At 48.7% G+C, this 17896-nt stretch overlaps 1 protein-coding gene across 3 annotated transcripts in view; it reads left to right on the top strand.

Moving 5' to 3' along the window:
- NUP153 (nucleoporin 153) overlaps nt 1-17896 on the top strand; it is a 256824-nt gene that overhangs the window by 161453 nt on the left and 77475 nt on the right. For 2 of the 3 annotated variants that reach the window (XM_030211374.1, XM_030211366.1), the window contains one exon: nt 7116-8003. The exons of the other annotated variant lie outside the window; for it this stretch is intronic. In XM_030211374.1, the coding sequence (XP_030067234.1) occupies nt 7116-8003 (888 nt within the window). The remainder of the gene's footprint in view (nt 1-7115; nt 8004-17896) is intronic. 3 annotated transcript variants of the gene reach the window in all.

The raw sequence follows: 17896 nt of genomic DNA, 5'->3' as shown, positions 1-17896 counted from the left end.
CCTTTTTTCAGGCACCCACACGTCTTTTGATTTGGTATCGGAAGTTTTTCTTTCTGTGTCCACTAAAGCTGTCAGTGGCTTTAAGCGCTGTTCCCGGTGAAATCAGCTGATTTCTGGTAAAGACACCCGTTCTTGGTGTCTTCAGTTCTTAGGGCCCTGTAAGGTACTTTTATATCAGATAATCACGCACAAAGGCAATTATTCTGGACTCGTTTACTCAGGGAATATGACAGCAAATTTACAAAAATAGATTTATGCTACCAAAAATATATTCTCACCAACATATATACAAAGAAATATGATTAGCCAAATAGACTATCTTAATAAATGATCACACAACCAATCACAACACTGATATCCTAATGAGATTATGAGAACTTGCACAACTAATATGTCTTGTGCAAAATACACTTATCAGCTAATGATTCACTGACCATCAGTCCTGAAAAACCAATCTGTCACAGATGAAACCATGAACTAACTAAACCCTGAACTATAGGTAATATATCCTGTTCTCACCTTGCCGTCTTTATGGCGGATTTCTAAGGTTAAAGAATCGGATTCCTCTGTTGAAACTCAAGCTGAAGCCCCAGCGAGTCTCTCAGTCCAGGAATAAAATTCAAGGTCTGTACTCTAATACTGATAGCACAGTCTTTCAGGCGAGGCCTAGTATTGTAGCTGAGCTGACCTTGTCAGTTTGTTACAAGGTATACAGTTCACTAGAAAATCAGTCTTTCGCTCCTCTCAGAGCCATCTATCAACCAACAAATCTTTTGGTCTTCTTTTTTCTCCCCTCCTTCTTCAGTCCAACATTGGCATCTTCCTGGGTCAGATAATAACTGTGGACCAATCACAGACTGTGTAATTCTGTCCAGCAAAATTTATGGTCATGAAGAGAGCTTTGTTATTAGCAAAGAAACTATTATCAGACGGTAGCAGATGGTAGCAAACCTCCCTCTTAATTCTCATTCATTTGTAGAAGAGCTGGTTTCTGATGGTTACAGATGTATTCAGGCCACAGGCTGTAGAATCCATGTTGTTATAAGAGAATGGTTCAGGCTTGTATATGCCTCAGACCAGCAAAGGTGAGATAGCAGGTAAATACTCCTACAGCCTGACCATAGCCCTCCCAACTGTGTCTTGACTTTGAATGAAGAAGAGGACTCAGGTGTCCAGAGAGACTTAACGTGAGAAGCTTGTTTTTTAGCCAGGTCCAAGTCCTCAAGATCGGGGTCAAAGTTTAACATTGCATCGGGAGCATCGGTTTATATAGCAGCTTCGAGACCCATGGAGACTGGGATTGGGTCTCCACCTGTCTTGATGCCGCCTGCTGGCCAGGGCCCCCAGGACCTGCCAGTGTCGGACCCAGCACTGAGGAATCTCAACGTCAGGCTTTGGGCAAAGGCCAAGAAACATAGGTTGTCCTTGGCACATGGAACCGGGAGCTCCAGGGCATCGAGGGATTTGGCACCTGAAAAGCATCGGCGCCGGGAGGATTGCTCCCCTTCTATTCAGGAGGTACCGATGCATCTGTCTCCAAGCAGCCAGGACCCGACTCCTGTCTCAGCCCATCGGTTCTGCAGCCTGTCTTGGAGCTGGCACCCCAGTCTTTACCGGTGTTGGCCTTCGATGAGTCTCCAGGCCTTGCTCCCTGAGTTGCTGGATGGCCTTTTACAACAATGTGCATCAGTATCGGGGGTGCTTGCACCTGCCCTACCACCTATTTCGTACCCGCTTGGCCTTCAGCCTGTGGAGCCTCTGATGCCAGTCCACTTGCAGCCTCAGTGTCGACTGCCACCCATGCCAGTACCCCCTCGACATCTGTGGTGGAAGTTTTGCCAGAGTCAAGGAGGGAGCCAGTTCCTCGATGCCGCTCTTGGGGACATGTTTCCTCAAAGTTCAGACAGGCTTGGTCTCAGCCCTCCCACGAAGGGTTTCTGTCTAATACCGATGAGGAACGCTCATAGGAGTCAGAGAAGGATCCAAGTACTTTTCCTCTGATGAGTCCTATGGCATTCTCTCTGTACCCTCCCTTCCACTTGAAAGAAGAAAGTCTCTTCCGGAAAGCCTTTTGTTCCCCTCTTGTGAAGAAAATGGCTGAGGCTATTCCATTTCATATAGAAGTGGAGGACATGCTTGAGGTTCTGGACTACGAGTCCCCTCCTAGGGAGGCTGTGACTGTCCCTCACCACGAGGTCCTCAAGGAAATTCTCGATAGGAACTGGGAGTTCCCTCTGTCAGTCCCTGTTCTACCCAAGAAGATCAACACAATGTATTGGATCCACAGCACAACGGTTTTGATAGGCCTCAGTTGCTTCACACTTCCATGATGGTGGAGTCCGCTCTCAAGAGAACCATGAGTTCAAGAGACTTTTCCTCGGCACCCCCAGGCAGAGAAGCTAGGACCTTGGACTCTTTTGGGAGGAAGATGTTCCAGGCCTCAACGCTCATGTCCCATATACAGTCTTGCCAGCTCTTTACGAGTGTGTACTTGTGGGACTTGGTGTGCAAGTTGTTGGACTTTGCGGACTCTCTCGTACCGGAACAGGCCGAGATGGTATGCCAGTTGACCAACAGCAGAAGGTGTGTCGTAAGTTCTTGGCCAGGGGTGCCTATGACACTTTGGATGTGGCATCCAGAATCTCTGCTCAAAGTATAACAAAGCGCAGACACTCATGGCTGCATGTTTCTGACTTGGAACAGTCGTTTCAGCAGAGGTTGGTGAATGCCCCTTGCCGGGGGAGATAACCTTTTTCGGCGAGAAGGTTGAAGAGGTCGCTGACCAAATCAAAAAACACACTGATACCATCTCTCCTCTCTCCCGCCAGGCGCCTTCTACAGTCTCCTCATTTAGGAGGTCTTTTGATAAGTCTAGGAGGAGTGCTTGCTACTAGCAGAGACATAGGTACACCCCCTCACCAGCCTGTTCAGGCTCAACCCCAGAAACGCTCGTTCTCATCAACAGTGTGCGTCTAAGGCCCCTGCTGCTCCCCAGTCGAAGCAAGGAACGAGCTTTTTGACTCGCTCATCCAGCAGAGCATAGCAGCTATAAAATTGTCTTTTTTTCATGTTCAATTGTGAGTAGTAGTAGTGTGTGTCCCGGACGACTTGCCTGTCGGGGGAGGCTAAAGTTTTTCTATGAAAGATGGCCCCTTGTAATCTCTGACCGGTGTGTTCTTCAAATAGTCTGACTCAGATACACCCTCAGTTGGCTTCAAAAACCTCCAGGTTGCCCACCGAGAGCTTATTACTTTAGCTCTCAGCATGAGCAGGTACTTGCAGAGGAAAACTCCACCCTTCTGAAGGCCCATGTGGTCAAGCCTAGTCGAGGAAGGGAAGGGATTTTATTCCAGGTACTTCCTCGTGCAAAAGAAAACGGGGGATGCCTCCCGTCCTAGACCTAAGGGCCCTGAACAAATTTTTGGTCAAAAAAAAGTTCATGATGGTTTCCCTGGGCACTCTTTTACCCAAATTCAGGAAAACAGTTGGCTGTTTTTTCTGGACTTGAAGGACGCATATACTCGTATCTCGATACTTGCAGCCCACTGGAAGTATCTCCGATTTCGGCTGGGAACACATCACTACCAGTACCACATGTTGCCCTTTGGCCTTGCTTCAGCTTCCAGGGTCTTCACCAAATGTCTAGAGGTAGTTACAGTGTCGCTATGCAGATTGCTAGTTCATGTGTTCCCTTACCTCGATGATTGGCTGGTGAAGAGCACTTTGGTGCTGGAGCTACTAGGGTTCATTATAAACTACCCAAGTCCCATCTTTATCCTAAGCAACAGTTGGAATTCATTGGAGCCCTGCTCGATGCACAGCAGGTTCGAGATTTTCTCCCAGGACTGAGAGCAGACCCTAGTTGCTCTGGCTTCTCAGGTTTGAACCTCGCAGCAGGTCACAGCTTGGCAGATGTTGAGCTTGTTGGGCCACATGGCTTCCACAGTTTGTGACACCCATGACACGCCTTTACATGAGATTTGCCCAATGGACCTTAGCCTCCCAGTGATGTCAAGGTATGGGAGATCTAGCAGATGTCATTTGAGTGTCTCCAGAGTTTTTTCACTCTCTGCTCTGGTGCACTGTTCAATCCAATTTGACTGGGACTACCATTCCAAATTCCTCAACCTCTCGGTTTGGGGGAGCTCATGTTGATGGGCTTCACAATCAGGAACCTGGTCCTTTCAGGAAGCAGGTCTTCAGATCAATCTTCTAGAGCTCTCGGCGATGTGGAACACTCTAAAGGCTTTCAGAGATTGGCTGTCCAACTAAATTGTTTATTTATTTGTTGCATTTGTATCCCACATTTTCCCACCTGTTTGCAGGCTCAATGTGGCTTACAATATTACATCATTTCAAGAGTAGATACACAATTACATACAGAATAAGTGTAGACATAGAGGATATAATCAATTCAGTAAAGAAGAAAACAGTCAGAATTGATTATTATGGTAAGTCTTGTTGATAAAGTAAGTTTTGTAATGATTTTCGAAAGTTGATTAGGTTGTGAATAGCCTTCAGATCAAGTGGCAATGAATTCCACATCTGTGTGCCAATGTAGGAAAAGCTAGACGCATGTACTAACTTGTATTTTAGACCCTTACAGCCAGGGAAGTGAAGTCCCAGGAATGTGCATGCTGATCTTTTAGCGTTTCTGGGTGGGAGATCAATAAGGTCTGACATGTAGGCCGGAGCATTTCCATGAATAACCTTGTTCTCATTCAAACAGACAATCAGGTTGCAATGTATTGCACCAACAAGCAGGGGGCACCAGATCACACACTCTTTGCCGAGGCCGTCCAGATGTGGTGCTGGGTTCGCCAGCATGGCATGTTCCTTCGGGCCACTTATCTGGCAGGCAAAAACAACAGTCTGGCCAACAGGCTGAGCAGAGTTATGCAACCACACGGGTGGTCACTCAACATGGGAGTTGCACATGAGATCTTCTGAGTGTGGGAGTACACCCTTGGTGGACCTCTTTGCCTCTCGACTGAATCTCAAAGTCCCACAGTTCTGATCCAGACTTCAGGCTCATGACAGACTAGTATAAGATGCCTTTTTCCTGCATTGGGGGATGTGTCTTCTGTATGTGTAGCCTCCCATTCCTTTTGTGGTGAAGACTTTGCTGAAATTCAAGCAAGACCACAGAACCATGATCTTGATCAACCTTACTGGCTGTGGCAGATCTGGTTCCCTCTACTTCTGGAGTTATCCTCTGAAGAACCGTGAAGATTGGAATGTTTTCTGACTTTCATCATGCAGAATGAGGGATCTCTTCTGAACCCCAACCTTCAGTCTCTGGCCCTCACGGCCTGGATGTTGAATGCATAGAATTTGCTTCTTTGGGTCTCCCAGAGGGTGTCTCCTGGGTCTTGCTAGCTTCCAGGAAAGATTTCACTAAGAGGTGTTAAAATAGAAGAGTTTTGCCATCTGGTGTGAGGGCAAGGCTCTAGATCCTGTTTCCTGCCCTATACAGACCTTCTTGAATACCTTCTACACCTCTCTGAGTCTGGTCTCAAGACCAGCTTCACAAGGGTTCACTTCAGTGCAATTAGTGCTTATCACCATGTAGAAGTTAAGCCCATCTCTGGACAACCTCTAGTTGTTCGCTTCATGAGAGGTTTGATTTTATCAAAGCCCCCTGTCAGACCTCCACCTTTTTTTTTTTTTTTTACATTTGTACCCCGCGCTTTCCCACTCATGGCAGGCTCAATGCAGCAGGCAATGGAGGGTTAAGTGACTTGCCCAGAATCACAAGGAGCTGCCTGTGCCGGGAATCGAACTCAGTTCCTCAGTTCCCCAGGACCAAAGTCCACCACCCTAACCACTAGGCCACTCCTCCTTTGTCATGGGACCTCAATATTGTTCTCACCCAGCTGATTAAAGCTCCTTTCGAGCCACTGAATTCCTGCTATCTGAAGTACTTGACCTGGAAGGTCATTTTCTTGATGGCGGTTACTTCAGCTTGTAGGGTCAGTGAGCTTCAGGCTTTAGTAGTGGATGGTCCTTATACTAAGTTTCATCATAACAGAATAGTCCTCTGCACGTACCCTAAGTTCCTACCGAAGGTGGTGTCTACTGAACCAGTCGATTGTCTTGCCAACATTCTTTCCCCGACCTCATGCCCATCCTGGCGAGAGTACTTTGCACACCTTGGACTGCAAGCAAGCATTGGCCTATTATGTGGAGAGGACATGGCCCCACAGACAGTCCTCCCAATTTTTTGTTTCTTTTGATCCCAACAGGGTGGGGGTCACCATCAGGAAGCTCACAATCTCTAATTGGGTGGTAGATTGCATTTCTTTCAGGCTGGAGGGTCATGTCATGTCTCATAATGTCAGATCCATGGTTGCGACAGTAGTCCTCTTGCGGTCAGCCTCCATTGAAGAAATTTGCAAGGCTGCAATGTGGTTGTCAGTCTACACATTCACATCTCATTACTGCCTTTAGCAGGATACCCAATGCGACAGTCTGTTTGGGCAGACAGTGTTGTAGAATTTGTTTGGGGTCTAGCATCCAACTCCACCCCCCCTCCCCCCCCAACTCCCCAGGCCTATTTTATTCTGTTCCAGGCTGCACTCTCTTTCACTTTGTATATAATTTCAGGTTGATGTGAGTTATGTCCTTTCTGTTGCAAGGCCCAGTTGACCACTGTTTATTATTTTCAGTGAGCCTGGATGCTAGAGAATACCCCACTTGTGAGAATAAATAGTCCTGCTTGTCCTCAGAGAAAGAGAACATACTTACCTGTAGCAGTTGTTCTCCATGGACAGCAGATCTTATATTCTCATAAATCTTCCCATCTCCCCTAGGAGTTGTCTCCTATTTTTTATTTTATTTTTTTATGCTGTAGTATTTAACTGCAGGAACCTTACCCTCGTGGTGGGCGGGAAGGCAGGCATGCGCGGTGGATCATGTCTTACACTCCACAAATCTCTGTAAAGCTTGTTAAGCTCCGGACTTGGAACTGTGGCTCCGCATTACCCGCTTGGGAGAATATAAGGCCTGCTGTCCTCGGTGAACACATGCTACAGGTAAGTATCTTTGCTATCCCTGCTAATGAGTGTAGAACTGTTTTGTTTGTGTCCTATTTATTTTATTATTTTTTGTCTAAGGTTTTGGATCGTCTGCTGCTGCCACATCAACGTTTAAGTTTGGTCTTCAGTCTACAGCCACCTCTATCTCATCCAAAACTGGGGAAAGTCAAACTGGTATCAAAAGTCAGGAACCGGAGAGCTTCAAATTTGGCATTTCCTCCTCAGACCTCGAGTCCCGTAAAAGTGTCTCTTCTGGTGGGTTTTCTTTTTCCAATTCTACAGCAGGCTTTAAATTTGGAGTCTCTTCTTCATCAGATTCCAAGCCTGAGGAGAGTACAATAAACAGTGCCGGGACTATCACCAGCAGCAGTGATTTTTCCTTTGGACTTCCTGTAAGCTCGAGCAAGCCCCTGCCCAGCTTACCTTCATCTGTTACATTCACAGTTGGTACATCTGGTGTTGGGCAGCAGGATGAGAAAAAGGAGGCAAAGTCGACATCTGGATTCTCCTTTAGTACAAGCACCTCCACTGCACCTGTTCTGGCAGAGGGCACATTGGGTGCTGGTGGCTTCAAGGGCTCCATTGGCTTGAAAAAACATGATACCCCGGCCTCTACCTCTTTTTCCTTTCCTAAGGGTGAGAAGAAAGATAATGGGCAAGTTGCTGGCTGGGGCTCAGAAACTGCCTTTGGGAAGCCAGAGACGGGGAGTGAGCAGGCTTCCTCCTCACCTTTTGCACTGCCACAGGCTGAAGGGAAGCAAGAGTCTCTTTGCACCTCAGTGTCTGTGTTTGGGAAGAAGGTGGAGAGTACTGAACCAAAGTCGTTGTTCCAGTTTGGGAAGGCTGAGCTGGCGAAAGAGGAAAGTATCGCCAGACCAACCTTTAACTTCAGCGTTGGCAAATCTACAGAGAACAAAGAGACCGAGCCACCGGCAAAGTCAATGTTTATGTTTGGGCAATCAACAGGTAACCCTTCCTCTCCACTTACTACTGTTACAAAACAAACAAGTCCCTTAAGCCCTGGCCTAAAATGTCCACTTTACGTACTCAAAAGTGTAACACGTGCATGCACTCCATCTGTTGACAAAAATGTTTCGAAATATTTGGGTGGCTGTTGGCATGTGCTTTTTAGTCAGATTGTCTGGCTGTGTGAAATTTTTATTTGCATTCATATCCAGTTTCAGGGTCTAAACCTGTGGTCTTGTTTCCTGTAGTTTGGAGTGTCTCTCTGCATCATCTAGGTAGGATTTTAGGTACTAACCTGCTGTCTAGGTAATGCAGAGACAGATTCTATGATGAAGTAGGACCATTCTGTCCTTTTGTTGGGGAACATATCTGTTATGTAGAGAGCCTCTCAAAGCCATAGGCCTGCCTAGCTGAGTGCAGTGCCCATTGTTTTCCTGCAATTTTTGTTAGCAGGCTTTATTTTATGTAGTTCTTACCTTTCCCTGAACTTGAAAAAGACTGCTATTTTTATGAGTGGAAGTCTTTTATTTTTTTTTTCTCCCTATGCAGCCCCCCCTCCTCACCAATAAAATTGTGGAAAATGATGAAAGTTACATTGTTCCTGGTAGAAAGACACCCCCCCCCCCCCCCCAAATGTGGTGAGACTCTGTGTAGGCAGGTGTCACACATTCACAGAGTGCTTCTTCTCCTCCATCATACGACTGATCTCCAGGTTCTGAGGTCACCCATACTTTTCCTAGACTGGAGTCTACATAGAAGTTTACTTAGGTAGGCTACGACTCCTTCCTGACAAACTCCTTGATAGGCCCAGATGGTAGAGGCTGTCCAGCATACAGAATTTTAAGCTATGAAACTATTTTCTGCCATACACCTTAAGAATATAAATGCATCATGCCAGGTCAGATCAAAGGTGCATTCAGTTTAATATCCTGTCTCAGTTACTAGAAAATACCTGGCAGATCCCAAAGAGTAGATTGATTCCTTGTTGCTCTTCTCCCAAGGTAAGCGGTTGCTTTTCCAAGACTCTCTCGTCTAATTATAGATTTTACTTCCAGGAATTTGTCCAACCATTATTTGAACCCAACAGTGCTGTTTGCCTTGACCACATTCTCTTGCAACAGGTTCCTTAGCTTGATCGTGCATAGACTGAAATCAAAATCAGCTTAATATTTGTTTTATGGTGTATCCCATAATCCCAGCTTCCTTGTCATCAGCAGCAGATGAATCCATTACGAATGGGTTGTGTCCACCTACCAGCAGGGGGAGATAGAGAACACTGAAAACCATAGTGCCTCTAGGACGGCTAGCTCCATCTGCCTCCCAGTATTTCTCTATGTCCCAGCAGGGTTGGACGCAGCTTGTTCAGCTCCTTCAAGTTTCTGCCTGGGGTGGCTCCTGTGCTTTTGCCAGTTGTAGCAGGGGTGTTGTGGCTAAGTGGAGCCCACTTTAATGGCACATAGGTTCGCCCTTTCCCTGCCTTACCCTACCCCCGGGGTGGATGCAGGCATATAGGTTTGCCCTTTCCCTGCCTTTCCCACCCTCTTCTGCCTCTGGAGTGCCTCTGTAGCTGTTTGCCTCCAACTTTCCTCACAGCGTTAAAAAAAAAAAAAGCGCTTTTCAGCTCTGCTATTTCTGAGACTTTTCCTGACTGTGCAGCATGACCGACGCTCGTAGACTCGGTCCTTTGAGGTTAGAGCGGTACTCAGCTCTTCCGGGGAGTGGGCGCCATCTTGGAAGCGCCGCATGGCTCGAACCCCGCGGTTGCGGAGGAGTCTGAGAGCAGAGGGGCGCCTCGTGCCAGGGCTACCAGAGGAGCTCTGTTCCCCGTGGCTCCTAATTCGGAGACGGGAGGTCAGGATGAGTTTTTCTCCCCCGAGTTTGTGCTTATTTTACATAAAGCCTTCATGTTGAAAAGAGCTCTGCCGCAGGTGTCTGACACTGTGTTGCTACCTGGTCCCCCTCCGACTGATGATGGCCCGGGGCTGATATCAGAAGTGGATGCCCCTGAGTGTTGGATGCACGCTAAGCATAGACGGGTAAATTCCCCGTCGAAGAGTGGTGCACACCCCCCCCCCCCTGTGATCGGGCTATGGGGAATCTGAGGGATGTGGCAGGTCTTCGTGGTCTGAGGAGCCAGAAGAAGGTGCCGGTTTGCCACTGGATCTGGATGATCTCACTGCGGTTCGGATTTTCCACCGCGATGAGCTGCCAGCACTTACCTCTGATGCCTTACAGGCCCCCTCTATTGATGACGCCGTTCAAGGCAAGGCCTCCTCTGGTAATCCGAGGATGGCGAGTACTAAGATGCCTGCTCGTGCCTTTCCTTTGCATGACTCCATCCAAGAGCTTATTTCTGCTCAATGGGCTGACCCGAGGGGCCCTTGAAAGTGCCAGGGCGATGGGGCATCTTTACCCTCTGAGTGAGGAGCCCATCTTGGGATGCCTAAAGTGGATGCCTTAGTCACGGCAGTGACAAAGACCACCCTCCCAGTAGAGGGAGGGGTCGCCTTGAAGGACATTCAGGACCGGCGGCTGGAATCAGCGCTAAAACGGTCCTTTGAGATTTCGGGCCTAGCCTTAAGGGCGTCTGTTTGCAGTTCTTATGCTGCTTGAGCCTGCCTCTCTTGGTTACAACAGGCAGTGGAACAGCCCATGGATGGTGCAGAGTCCCTCGCTGAGGTTGCACCGCGCATGGAGTCAGCCTTGTCATTTTTAGCTGACGCTTTCTATGATCTGGTCAGAGCTTCGGCTAAACAGATGTCTGTGGCGGTGTCTGCCTGCCGCCTTCTATGGCTACGGCATTGGGCGGCTGACATGGCCTCTTAGCAAAGGCTGGTGAAGTTGCCTTTTTGGGGCCTTCTGTTATGGAGAGGAGTTGGAGAAGATTGTTAAAGACCTGGGGGATGCTAAACCCCAGCAGTTACCTGAGGATAGGCCACGGCCTTCTTCCAAGGGTCAGTTGGTTCCCTCCTCCTCCAGACCTTGCTTCTGTGAAGCTCGAAGGTATCGCCCGGGGTGCTCTGCTGGGTTTACTCAACGTGCCCGCTTTCAGCAGAGGAACTCCTTTCGCTCGGACAAATGCTCCGCAGCGGCAGGCTCAAGGCCAGGAGTTCAGGGCCATCCTCCATAATGCGGGGACGCTGGTCCACTTTTCCTTTGCAGCTGTATGAGGACGCCTTTCCCTCTTTCTCGAGGAGTAGACCAAGATTACCTCAGATCAGTGGGTCCTGGACCTGATCAGAGAAGGTTACCGATTGGATTTCGGTGCCCCAGTGAGAGACATGTTTGTGGAGTCCCGATGCGGCACTGCCATCAAACGGGCAGCGGTAGAGGAGACCTTATAAGTCTTGTTGCACCTTGGAGCGGTGATCCCTGTGCCTCCCACCGAACACGGCTGCGGTCGTTACTCCATTTATTCTGTGGTGCCACGAAAAGGCGGGTCTTTTGGCCCACTCTCGACTTAAAGTCAATGAGTCACTAAGAGTGCAGCATTTTCACATGGAAACCCTGCGCTCCGTCATTGCGGTGGTACAGCCAGGAGAGTTCCTCACGTCTCTGGACCTAAAAGAAGCTTACTTGCACGTCCTATATGGCCCCCACACCAACGGTTCCTCCGTTTTGTGGTGTTGGAAAAACATTTCCAGTTTCGGGCCTTGCCTTTTGGCCTCGCCACAGCTCCCCGAACCTTTTTCTGCAGAAGAGAGTCGTCGTGTACCAGCCAGAGTGGTCTCAGTACTGCAATATCTGGGCTGGGTCGTCAATATTCACGACCTAAGGCGGTGCAAGCTTCAGAATCAGGTCCGTCTGCTCCTGGGGATGCCTCGCCCGCGAGCTTGGGACTTTGTCCAGCTGTTGGGGTCAATGATGGCCACCTTGGAAGTGGTGCCATGGGCGAGAATGCACATGAGACATCTGCATATATCCCAGGATTATCAACGCAGACTCACGTGGCTCCCTGCGGCCTGACTCAATATGGAGTGGTGGCTCTCAGCATGCTGCGGCGAGGAATGCCGCTAGCGCGTCCCGATTGGTGCCTGGTGGTAGCGGATGCCAGCCTGAGGGGCTGGGGAGCACATTGCCAGGGAAGCTATGCCCAGGGTCTGTGGACACCCGAGGAAATGGAGTGGTCCATCAATTGCTTGGAACTGAGAGCGATATTCCAGGCTCTTCTGACCTTTCACAAGACTCTGGAGGGACTGCCTGTCAGAGTTCTGTCGGACAACACAACAGCAGTGGCCTACATAAATTGACAAGGCGGCACTCAGTGTCAAGCACGGGCCGCAGAGGCCGCTCAGATGTGCCACTGGGCCGAGCTACATCTGCAGCTTCTGTCAGCAGCTCACATAGCAGGTCAGAGCAACGTGCAAGCCGATTTTCTAAGCAGGTATCAAATCGACCCTGTGGAGTGGGAACTGGCAGACGAAGTGTTCCTTCAGATCTGTGCTAGATGGGGAACGCCCGTAGCGGATCTTATGGCCTCAAGCACAAATGCCAAAGTCCTGTCCCTTTTCAGCAGACGGAGAGATCCTCGCTCAGCAGGGTTGGATGCCTTGGCTCAACCCTGGCCCCCGGGCCTCCTGTATGTGTTCCCTCCTTGGCCCTTAATAGGGTGACTCCTGCGGATTCGGCTGCATAAAGGAGTGGTGATCCTCATTGCCCCAGATTGGCCCAGGCGGCCGTGGTATGGGGACCTCCTGCGGATGCTAGTGGAGGCTCCCCTTCCTTTGCCTCTGGTACCGAACCTGTTGACGCAGGGACGGTAACCATGGAGGATCCATGCCATTTTGGTCTTACGGCATGGCTATTGAGAGGGCGCAATTGAGAGACAAGGGCTATACTGTCAAGGTCATCTCCACTCTCTTGCAGGCCCACAAGCGTTCCACTTCCGTTGCCTAAGCTCGGATCTGGTGCCAGTTTGAGGCTCGGTGTGTTTCTAAAGCGATCACACCCATGCAGGCTTCTGTCTTGCCGATACTTGACTTTTTGCAGGATGGTGTACAAAAAGACTTGCCCTATAATTCCCTGCGTGTTCAAGTGGCAGCCTTATGTTTTCGAGGGAAGGTCGCTGGCCTCTCTTTGGCTGCTTGCCCGGAAGTGGCACTGTTTCTCAGAGGGGTGCTTCGGCTCCGTCCTCCCGTGCGGGCTCCCTGTCCGGCATGGAACCTGGGGTTAGTTTTAAAGGCCGTTCAGTGTTCACCCTTCGAGCCGCTTAGGCGAGCTTCAGAGAAGGATGTGACTTTACAAACGGTCTTTTTGGTGGCCATTACATCGGCGAGACGGGTATCTGAGCTCCAGGCACTATCCTGTCGAGACCCATTTCTGCAATTCTCAGAGTCCGGAGTTATGGTACGTATGGTGCCTTTCTTCATGCCTAAGGTGGTTTCAGCGTTTCACCTAAACCAGCCTATTTTCCTGCCTTCCTTTCCCAAAGAGGAATTTCCAGAATCATTTGGGCAGTTGCACCTTCTGGATGTGCGAAGGGCTCTGTTGCAATATCTGCGCATGTCAAATGCCTTCAGGACCTCTGACCATCTTTTTGTTCTATTGTCAGGTCCGCGCAGAGGGTCTCCAGCGTCTAAGGTCACTTTTGCCCGTTGGCTCAAAGAAGCTATTTTCTCAGCATATTTGCTGTCTGGCTGGCCTCCGCCTGACGCCTTTAAGGCACATTCCACAAGAGCGATTTCCTCTTCCTGGGCTGAAACTGGAGCACTGTCTCTTCAAGAGATATGCATTGCAGCGACATGGGCTTCTAAGCTCTCTTTTGCCCGACATTACAGGCTTGATGTGACTGCCAGGAGAGACGCGCATTTTGGAGCACAAGTGCTGACGTGTGTAGTGGCTTGTTCCCACCCTATCTAGGGATTGCTTTGATACATCCCACTCATAATGGATTCATCTGCTTGATGACAAGGAAGGGAAATTAGTTTCTTACCTTGGTAATTTTCTTTCCTTTAGTCATAGCAGATGAATCCATGAGCCCTCCCTCAGAGGTTCATTATGTTAATGTTCAGTTTTTCCTGTAGATATGTTCCCTCATTGGGAGAAGTTGGAAAACAGTCTTCAGGATTTCTGTTCTGTTACAGGAGGTTGAGTTTGTCCCTCCTTTGAAGTGTTGCTCCTGTTCTGGGGCGTTCATCCGCTGTGAGGAAAGTTCATGTTATTATGCTTTGCGGTGTAACACTGCTTTGGAAGCTTCAAATACTGAAGAGGCAGATGGAGCTAGCTGGCCATGAGGCACTATGGTTTTTCAGTGCTCTCTATCTCCCCCTGCTGGTTGATGGACACAACCCACTCGTAATGGATTCATCTGCTATGACTAAAGGAAAGAAAATTACCAAGGTAAGAACCTAATTTTCCCACAATTTCTTTTTGAATTTTTAGAATTCTGTTGTAAATACCATCTGATCCTCATGATCTTCAGTTTGTTGGGTTGCTCTGTTAAATCTTCCAGTTTATTTGTTTTAGTTCTTCTTAATCATCACCTTCAAAAAATATTTCCACTCTGGGTATCTTCCCAAAATCTTTCTTAGTAAAGACCAAAGCAGAGGACTTTGTTTTTCTGCTACAGCCCTGCCCCCCCTTAACATATTTGGTTATCCAGTGATCTGCCTGACTCCCTCACAGGCGTTTTGCTCTTTATGTACTTGAAAACGTTTGTAGCTTTAGGGTTTGCCTCTTTGGCAAGTTTCTTTCCAAATTCTTTCTGGGTCCGCCTTATCTTAAATCTGATTTGCAAAAACAGTAAACAAGGAAAAAAAAAAAAGAACAAATGGGCCTTCTAGACTAGAGCAATCAAGAGTACTTTATTAAATTGACCTGACATGGGCCATGTTTGTATGTCTACACCTACCTTAGGGGTCTAACAAAAAGACATTGAAGTACAATGAGAACAAATTAAAAATAATTATAAAATACATCAGTATTTTGCATATAAAACAAAATGTGCTGGTGTCCATTGAAAAGATAAAAATTACATTGAAAATAAATGAACTGTAATGATAAAAAAACATGCTAATCTAATATAGTGATTTGCTCCTTCAACGTTCAAATATGTCTCACTGGGATCGTAACCATCTCCTGACGTCACAAACGCAGTGAGAAACATTAGAACATTGCAGGAGCCCGCCTCTGCCGCCATGCCCCCCCCCCCCCCCCCCGAGGTCGCCGCCGCTCACCCCTGCACCCCCCCCCAAGGTCCCCACCGCTCCCCCCTTCCCCACCCCGAGTTCGCTGCAGCCACTGCTCCCCCCCTCCCAAGGTCGCTGCTGCTCCCCCCCCCCCCCTGTCCGCCCAGCCACTTTCCCTTCAGGCCCACCCACCCACCCAGCAGACCTGCCAAGTCTCCAGTGACACAGGCGGCAACAGCTCCGATTTCTGGCCACTGCTGCTTCAGCAGTAGCGGACGCTACAAAAACACCATCAGCTGTTTTTAAGAAGCAAGCACGGCACCGCAGGCAGCCATCAGGATTGGCTGTTGGCTTTGCAGCTCCTCCTTTCGCCTCTCACGTCACTGCCCCTGGAGGACGACCCCAGAGGAGCGCAGTGACGTGAGAGGAGGGGCTGCAGAGCCAACAGCCAATCCTGATGGCTGCCTGCGGTGCCGTGCTTGCTTCGTAAAAACAGCTGATGGTGTTTTTGTAGCATCCGCTGCTGCTGAAGTAGCAGTGGCCAGAAATCGGAGCTGTTGCCGCCTGTGTCGCTGGAGACTTGACAGGTCTGTTGGGTGGGTGGGTGGCTGGGCAGAGGGGGAGCAGTGGCTACGGCAACATCGTGGGGGTGGAGGGGTGAGCGGCGGCAACATGGGGGGGCATGGCGGCAGGGGCGGGGACAGGAGAATCGGGTGGCTGGAGAGGGGGGGGCAAGGGAGAGAGGAGAATCACTGGGTGGCTTGAGGGGGGGCAGGGGGGAGAGGAGAATCACTGGACGGGGGGGGGCAGGGGACAGAGGAGACAGTCTCTCACTCTCTCTCTTCCACACACACACACGCACATTCACTCTCTCTCACACACACAATCACGGTCAAAACATACACACTCCAAGCAAAACCTTGCTAGCGCCCGTTTCATTTGTCAGAAACGGGCCTTTTTTTACTAGTCCTATATAATAATTCTCACCTCCAACGTTCTGACTTGCCTGGGACCATGGCTCATTCTGAGTTGGTCTGCTAGGCTCCATAGATCAGGCTGACATCACCGTAGCCATTATGATGTCAACTTCAGAACCCGGGGGGGGGGGGGGGCATGCCTCACAGCTGATCCATGTCCAGAGGAGGATCGCTGGACATGGGTGGCTGGAGGGGGGGCAGGGGAGAGAGGAGGGTTGCTGGACATGGGTGGCTGCAGGGGGGGCAGGGGAGAAAGGAGGTTCGCTGGACATGGGTGGGTGCAAGGGGAGCGGAGGGTCGCTGGACATGGGTGGCTGCAGGGGGAGAGGAGGGTCACTGGACATGGGTGGCTGCAGGGGAGCCAAGGAAAACCTTGCTAGCGCCCGTTTCATTTGTGTCGCAAACGGGCCTTTTTTACTAGTTGCTATAATATAGTGTGGTTACATACATAAAAATGTGAAATAAATAATACAGTTTACAGAAAGTAATATGCACTGTTGCTAGAATGAAAATCGGTATATATTGTGACATACATAGTAGATTCGTAAGTGTGTGATAGGTGTATTTAAGTATATATGAAAACATAAAAGCCATATGGGTCAGACCAATGATCCATCTAGCCAGTATCCTGCTTCCAACAGTGGCCAATCCAGGTCACAAGTACCTGGCAGAAACCCAAATAGTAGCAATATTCTGTGCTACCAATCCCGCGGCAAACAGTGGCTTCCCCCATGTCCGTTTCAATAACAGACTATGGACTTTTCCTTCAAGAGCTTGTCCACACCTTTTTTAAACCCAGATACACTAACCGCTGTTAACACATCCTCTAGCAGCGAGTTCCAGAGCTTAACTATTCTTTGAGAGAAAAAAATAACACTTCCTGTGTTTTAAAAGTATTTTCATGTAATTTCATGGAGTATCCCCTGGTCTTTGTGAAAAATCAATTCACTTCTATCTATTCTACACCACTCAGGATTTTGTAGACCTCAAGCAGAATATATTCATCTCCCTCTCCCTCCAACCCCCCTCCTGGTCCAGCACATCTCCATCTCCCTCCAACGCTCCCCCTTCTGGCCCAGCATAAGAACATAAGAGTAGCCATACTGGGTCAGACCAGTGGTCCATCTAGCTCAGTATTCTGTTTTCCAAACAGTAGCCAAGCCAGGTGACAAGTACCTGGCAGAAACCCAAATCATGGCAACACTCCATACTACAAATCCCAGGGCAAGCAGTTGCTTCCCATGTCTGTCTCGATAGCAGACTATGGACTTTTCCTCCAGAAATTTGTCAAAACCTTTTAAAAACCCAGATACGCTAACCACTGTTACCACCTCCTCTGGCAAAGAGTTGCAGAGCTTAACTATTCGTTCAGTGAAAAAATATTTCCTCCTACATGTTTTAAAAGTATTTCCATGTAACTTCCTCAAGTGTCCCCTAGTCTTTGTACTTTTGGAACGAGTAAAAAAATCGATTTACTTTACTCTTTGTACACCACTCAGGAGTTTGTAGACCTCAATTTTATCTCCCCTCAGCCTTCTTTTTTCCAAGCTGAAGAGCCCTAACCTCTTCAGCCTTTTCTCATATGGGAGGAGTTCAATCCCCTTTATCATTTGGCTGCTCTTCTCTGAACCTTGTCCAATTCAACTATATCGTTTTTGAGATATGATGCCAAAAATCGAAAGCAATACTCAAGTTCCTCACCTCCATGCACCTCAATGCTTGGAGCGATACACATGCATTAATATTCTTGGTCTTTATTTTGCATCCCTCTCCTAATAATTCCTAGCAG

Source organism: Microcaecilia unicolor, chromosome 1 (assembly GCF_901765095.1).
Source record: "Microcaecilia unicolor chromosome 1, aMicUni1.1, whole genome shotgun sequence".
NCBI lineage: Eukaryota > Metazoa > Chordata > Amphibia > Gymnophiona > Siphonopidae > Microcaecilia > Microcaecilia unicolor.
The sequence above is the reverse complement of the archived record's forward strand: the minus strand, read 5'-3'. Positions and strand labels throughout refer to the sequence as shown.